The sequence below is a fragment of the Cebus imitator genome, unplaced genomic scaffold (assembly GCF_001604975.1).
Source record: "Cebus imitator isolate Cc_AM_T3 unplaced genomic scaffold, Cebus_imitator-1.0 Scaffold217, whole genome shotgun sequence".
Taxonomy (NCBI): Eukaryota; Metazoa; Chordata; class Mammalia; order Primates; family Cebidae; genus Cebus; species Cebus imitator.
In genome coordinates, this window is record NW_016107532.1 from 1,807,409 (window position 1) to 1,814,831 (window position 7,423).

The window sequence follows — 7,423 nt, forward strand, 5'->3', positions numbered from 1 at the left end:
ACACATACACACACACACACACACACACACACACACACACCCCTACACATACCAAGCCAGAGACATGAAGTTTCTGTTTATATTCCTTTAAATTTCATACTTACTTTGGCATTCAATAAATTCATCAGTGTTGGCCAATTCTTTGATAAAATCCTTAAAATGCACCACTTCATCTTTAAAAAAAGGGAAGTAACAATTTAGATACTGTTGTTAAAATGACCATTTGATGTTATAAAGCCAGAGCTATGAAATATGAAAATAAAGTGGAGAAATGAATTATCTTGTGTTGTATACGATATGCATGTCAGATCCAAAATAAAGTTGCCAGACATATAACTGTGAAAATAAATTCCTTCAATACAAACTCATCAATTAAAAACTAGAAAAATAGTTTTGATATTTCTTTTAAAAAATAATTTAGTTGTATCTCCTTAGGCGTTTAGTTTCTTCTGACATACTCCAACTTTGTTAATTTAAAGTGAAATAATTACTCACCATTAGGATTAGTATTATCCAAAGCTTTCTGTATTTTATCATCCGTCAGACAGATTCCTATGGCATTTAAATCTTCCTGGAGACCAGAAATGGCTGTAACATCATTTTTGTGAATGCTGTTGTTGTAAAATTTATCTTCTGGGAGGAGATAATCACTTTCAGTTAGAAAGAAATTTTCATGTTTCTCCTTTATATTTTAAAGATAGGTGGTTAAAATTTCCCAACATACGAAATTACACTTAAGAAAAATGACAGTATCATTTCTTTGTATTATGTCCTTCTCTGTTGCCAAAATAACAAACAAGTTAGCTGACAAGAAATGGACACCAAAAACAAACAAACAAACAAACAAACAAATGTAAGTGATAAAATCTGGGGAAAGGAAGAGAAGAGCAATAAAAAGAAGATAAAAAAAGAGCAATAGAAAAAATATATTTCTTAAGGTCATATACACAAATTTTGCAACAATACCAAATTTGTATACATTGAACAAAAGCCTTCAAAGTAAGTAAAGCAAAAACTGACATAATTAAAGGGGGAATAAATGATTCCACAGTAAAAATTAGGAATTTAAACACCTTGCTATCAGTAATTAATAGAACAAGTAGAATAAAAAACAGTAAGAATTAGAAGACCAGACAAGATTAGTAAATATTGTAACCTAATTAATATTTACAGAACGATACCCAATAAATGTAGAATGCAAATTCTCTCAGATACACATGGAACATACACTTAGCTAGACCATAACCAGGGTCGTAAATAAATCTTAATTAATTTAAGAATTTAAATCATGCAAAATGTATTCTCTGGCCAAACTTAATAAATAAGAAATCAGGTTTGGCACAGTGGCTCAGACCTATAATCCCAACACTTTTGGAGGCCAAGGCAGAAGAACTGCTTGAGCCCAGGAGTTCAAGACCAGCCTGAGACACAAAGTGAGACCTCATTTCTACCAAAAAAAAAAAAAAAAAATGTTTAAAATTAGCCAGGCATAGTGGTGTATGCCTGTAGTCTCAGTTACTTGGGAGCCTGAGGCAAGAGGCTGCTTGAGCTCAAGAGTTGAAGGTTGCAGTGAGCCACGATCGTGCCACTTGCACTCCAGCCTAAGCAACAAGCAAGACCCTCTCCCTAAAACAAATAAATAAATACATTAGAAATCAACAATAATTAAGATTTCTAGAAAACGGCCCAATATTTGGAAATTAAAGGCTATATTTCTAAATAACTCATACTACAAAGAAAAACATAATTTGGTAAATTAGAAAATATTTTAGTAAATGATAAAGCACAACATAACATTTGTGAGATGCAATGAAAGACACATTAGGGGCCGGGCGTGATAGCTAATGCCTGTAATCCCAGCACTTTGGAAGGCCGAAGCAGGTAATCACAGGTCAGGCAATTAAGGCCATCCAGGCTAACATGGTGAAACCCTGTCTCTATTAAAAATACAAAAATTAGCCGGGTGTGGTGGCATGAACCTGTAATCCCAGCTACTCAGGAGGCTGAGGCAGGAGAATTGCTTGAACCCAGGAGGTGGAAGTTGCAGTGAGCTGAGATCATGCCACTGCACTCCAGCCTGGGTGACAGAGCAAGAATCTATCTAAAAAGCAACAAAAACAACAACCAAAAAAAAAAAAAAATGCTGCAGTTTTAAATGTTAAAAAAGAATAAAAATCAGTTATCTAAGCTTCTATCTTAACAAGCTAGCAATAAAGGGTAAATGAAGCCCAAAGAAAACAAAGACCAAGTGATAGTAAAAATAAAAATATAAACCAATGAAAAAGAAAAACAGAGAAAAGTTAACAAAAATTAACAAAATCAACATTTGTGTAAAATTATTAATAAATTTAATAACCCCCTAGCAAGACTGGTTACAGACAAAAAAGAGAAAACAGAAATTACAAACATCAGAAATGAAAAATAAAAATAAGACATCATATTACAGATATTAAAAGGATAGTAAGGGGCTATTATGAACAACTTTATGACAATAAATCTGACAAATTACATAAAATAAATAAATTTTGACAAGACACAGTTCCACTTATAGAAAGTATATTTCTTCTTTATGATACTTACAGAAAGATATAGTGACAACTACAGAAAGATTTAGAAGAAGGAGGCTCTAAACAGCTCCACATTCATTGAATAAATAGAGCTCAATATTTTAAATCTTCAGGAATAGATGTATAGATGTCTCCACTGGTGAATTCTACCAAACATTTAATGAAAAAAAAATAATCCTAATCCTAATCATAAACTGATATGGTTTGGCTGTGTCTCCCCCCCCAAATCTCACCTTGAATTGTAATAATCTCCATGTGTCAAGGGCAGGCCAGGTGGATAAAATTGAATCATGGGGACAGCATCCCCATACTGTTCTTGTGGTAATTAATAAGTCTCATGAGATCTGATGGTTTTATAAATGGGAAATCCCCTGCACAAGCTCTCTTGCCTGCTGCCATGTAAGAGATAACTTTGCTCCTCATTCACCTTCCAACATGATTGTGAGGCTACCCCAGCCATGTGGAACTGTGAGTCAATTAAACGTCTTTCTTTTATAAATTACCCAGTCTTGAGTATTTCTTTATTAGCAGCATTAGAACAAACTAATACACAAACTCAACCAGAAATAAAAGTGGGAGGGAAAACTTCCCAATTCATTTTATAAGGCCAGCATAACCCTAACACCAAAATCTGAAAAAGACACTAAAGAAAATTGTAGACCAATATCCCTCATAAACATATACTCAAAAATCTTTATTAAAGTATTAGAAAATAAATAAGGTTAAGAGCTCTGTTGTATAACATGGTGATGTGACTACAGTTAATAACAATGTATAATATTTTTGAAAATTGCTAAGAGAAAATATTTTAAGTGTTCTCATCACAAAAATAGGTGAGGTAGAGCATATGTTAATTAGTTCAATTTAGCCATTCCACAACCTATGTACATATTTTGATAAATCACACAATATATAAGACATACGATTTGTATTTGTCCATTTAAAAACTAATGGGTGACTATAGTTAATAATTTTCTGAATGTTCTCACTACAAAGAAATGATAAATGTTTGAGCTGATGGTGTGAAAGGAAAATAAATCTCAGTACCCCAAAATCACTAAGCTAAAGGGAAAAGTCAAGCTGGGAACTGTGTCAAGCAAACCTGCCTCCCATTCTATTCCTAAATAAGACAGCAACAGAGATTAAAAGAAAAAGAAAAAAAGCTACGTAACTCCCTCACAATTTGTCCATAAAAAAATTCCCTGCTTCAAGTTGTTTTCCCCCCACCCTTCCAGACCAAACCAATGTACATCTTACATGTACTCATTGATATCTCATATCTTCCTAAAATGTATAAAACAAAGCTGTGCCCCAGCTTAAAACAAAACAATATACCTATTATCAAAGTTTCAGAAGGAGAAGAAAGAAATAAAGAAAAAATGTATTCAAAGAAATAATGGAAGAAAACTTCCCAAGCCTGGGGAAGAAAATAGATATCCAGGAAGTCTAAAGACACAAAATAAGATGAATTCAAAGAGATCCACATTGGGATACGTTACAATAAAATTGTCAAAACTTAAAGGCAGAGAGATTTTTGAATGCAGCAAGGGGAAAGGTGACTTGTTAAGTATGAGGGAACCTTCATAAGACTCTCAGTGGATTTTTCAACAGGAACCTTGTAGGCCAGAAGGGAATGGGAGAATATATTCAAAATGAGAAAAAAAAAAAAACCTGCCAACCAAGGATATTATACCCTATCTTTGAAAGATATCTTTGAAAGAAATCCTATCTTTCAAAGATGAAAGAGAGATAAAGACTTTCTCAGACAAACAAAAGCTGAGGTAGTTCATTCACCAATAGATCTGCATTACAAAAAATGCTAAGGAGAATTCCTCAAGCAAAAAAAAAGTTGCTAATTAGTAACATGAAAAACATACAAAAGTATAAAAGTAACTGGTAAAAGTAGGCATATAACCAAATTCAAAACACTCAAATACTGTAATGGCAATATGTAAATCAATTATATTCTCTAGTACAAATATTAAAAGACCAGTCTATTAAAAACAGCTATAGTTATAATAATTTGGCAAGGAATATAACTTTTAAAACATGTAAAACGTGATATCAAAAACATAAAATGTGGAGGGAGGTAAAGTAAATGTGTAGAGTTTCTGTATGATCAAAATTAAGTTATCACTTTTAAATAGCCTTTTATGCATATAAGATGTTTATGTAAGCCCCAGTGTAACTACAAGGCAAAAGCCTACAGTAAATACACAAAACATAGTAAGATTCAAAGCATACTACCACACAAAACCATCAAAATACAAAAGAAGAAAGTACGAGTGGAAGAAAGAAACAAAGGATATATAAAACAACAGAAAACAATGAAGAAATGGCACTAGTCAGTCCTTACTATCAATAATTACTTTGAATACAAACTAAATCCTCCAATAAAAAGGCATAGAGTGGAGGAATGTACATAAAAAATAAGACCCAACTACATGCTAAACCCTAGAGACTCATTTCATCTTAAAGAACACTCATAGACTGAAAGTGAAGGGATGAAAAAAGATATTTTTTTCAAAAAGGGAAACCAAAAGAGAACAAGGGTACTTGTATCACACAAAATAGATCTTAAACTTAAACTTAAGTCAAAAACTCTAAAAAGAGACAAAGAGGGTCATTATATACTGATAAAATGGTCAATTCATCAAAAATATATAAAAATTGTAAATATATGTGCTCCCAACATTGGAACACCTTAACATATAAAACAAACAATAAGAGATTTGAAAGAGATATAGACTACAATATTATAATAGTAGGAGATATCAAAATCTCACTTGCAACAATAGAGAAATCATCTAGACATAAAATCAGGAAACACTGGCCTTCTGGGTTTGAACTATGTTTTAGACCAAATGGACTAACAGCTGAAGAACGTGCATTCTTCTCAAGTGAACATAGAATATTCTCCAGTTAGAGTATATGTTAGGCAACAAAAGTGGTCTTAACAAATTTAAGAAGATTGAAATAATATTAAGTATCTTTTCTGACCACAATGGTATGAAACTGCAAATCAGTAATAGAAGAAATCATGGAAAATTCACAAATACGTGAATATTTACACAATATGTTCCTCAACAACTATTGGGTCAGAAATGAAATTAAGGGGAACTTTAAAAAACATCTTGAGATAAATTAACATGGAAATACAGCATATGAATACATAAGGAGCACAGTAAAAGCAGTTCTAAAAGACAAGTTTATACGTTCATAGTAAGGACTTACTAGTGCCATTAAATGCCTACATTAAAAAGAAAATAAAGATCTCAAACAACTGAATGCTACACCACAAGGAACTTGAGAAAGAAGAACAAATTAAGCCCAAAGTTAACAGAAGAAAGGAAATAACAAATATATAACAGAAATAAATGAAATGGAGACTAGGAGACTAGAAAAACAAGATAAAAGGTTAACAAATCTAAGAATTGGGGTGTTTTAAAAAGATAAACAAAACTGATAAACTCCCAAGGCAGACAATATCCCTGGTGAATACAGACACAAAAATCCTCAGCAAAGTTTTATTAAATCAAATTCAGCAGTACAGAAAAGGCATGATACAGCATGATAAATGAGATATATCTCAGAAATGCAAGATTGGTTCAATCTTTAAAAGTTAATCAATGAAATTCACCATATCAACAGATAAAGGAAAACTATATTATCATATTAATAAATATGCAAAAAGCATCTGATACACATCAACATCCATTCATAACAACTCTAAGCAAATTGAAATAGAAGAAAAATTCCTCATTGTAATAGGCATATATTTTTAAAACCTACAGCTAAAGTCAAACTTAATGGTGAAAGATTGGATAATTTCCTCCTAAGAACAAGAAACAAGAAGAGGCATCTGTTTTCACATTCCTATTAAATATTACACTAGACAGATCCTAGCCAACGCAATCATGGGAATGGGTGAGAGAAATAAAAGACATACTAATTAGAAAGAGAAAAAAGAAAACTATCTTTTTTCACAGATGACTATATACATAGAAAAGCCCAAACAGTTTACCAAAAAAGCTACTAAACCTATTGAGTTCATTAATGTTCCAGAACACAAGGTCAACATGCAAAAATCAATTACACTCTTATGATTATGAATAATCAGAAATGTACAATTTGAAAGGACCTTGTGTGTATGTGTGTATGTGCACGTGCATATGCATATGTGTGTAAAATAAAATATAGGTTTGTAAGCTAAAAACTATAACAACATTGTAGAGAAAAATCCAAGGTGAGCTATAAGGAGAGAGAGGTTGTGTTTATGGATCAGAGATTCAACATTGTTAAGATTTTGATTCTCCCTAAATTGATTTATAAATTTAACACAGTTCCAATAAAAATCGCAGAAATTCTAAAATTTGTAAAGGAAAATTAAAAACAAGAAGATTTACAACAATGTTGAAAACAAATGATATTAAAATATTCAAACTACTTAATTTCAACTTTCAATAAAGCTATAGTAATCAAAACAGTATAATAATAATGAAAGAACAGACCCATAAATCAATAAAACAATAGAGAGCACAGAAATAGACCCACATACACATAGTCAATCGACTTTTGACAAAAATACAAAGGCAATTCAAGAAAGAAAGAATTTGTGTCTTCAACAAATGGTACTGGAACAATTAAACATACGTTTGCAAAAACAAAAAAAAAGTGAATCTCCACCAATATAAAATCTTCATTTATATAAAATTTAACATGAGTAATAGCCCTAAATATAAAATCTAAGACTATAAGACTTCTATAGAAAAAAGAAAAAGAAGAAAATCTTTACAACATGGGTTTAGGTAAAGGTTAGGTCAGACCAGGTAGAAAAAAGCAAAAAAAAAAAAAAA

The 7,423-nt window shown here is 31.7% G+C and overlaps 1 protein-coding gene across 5 annotated transcripts in view; it reads right to left on the reverse strand.

The window, feature by feature from the left end:
- Positions 1–7,423, reverse strand: part of EFCAB13 (EF-hand calcium binding domain 13) — a 181,261-nt gene that overhangs the window by 85,408 nt on the left and 88,430 nt on the right. For all 5 annotated transcript variants that reach the window (XM_037745972.1, XM_037745973.1, XM_037745971.1 and 2 more), the window contains 2 exons: positions 496–633; positions 105–173 (listed from right to left, as the gene is read on the reverse strand). In XM_037745972.1, the coding sequence (XP_037601900.1) occupies positions 105–173; positions 496–633 (207 nt within the window). The remainder of the gene's footprint in view (positions 1–104; positions 174–495; positions 634–7,423) is intronic.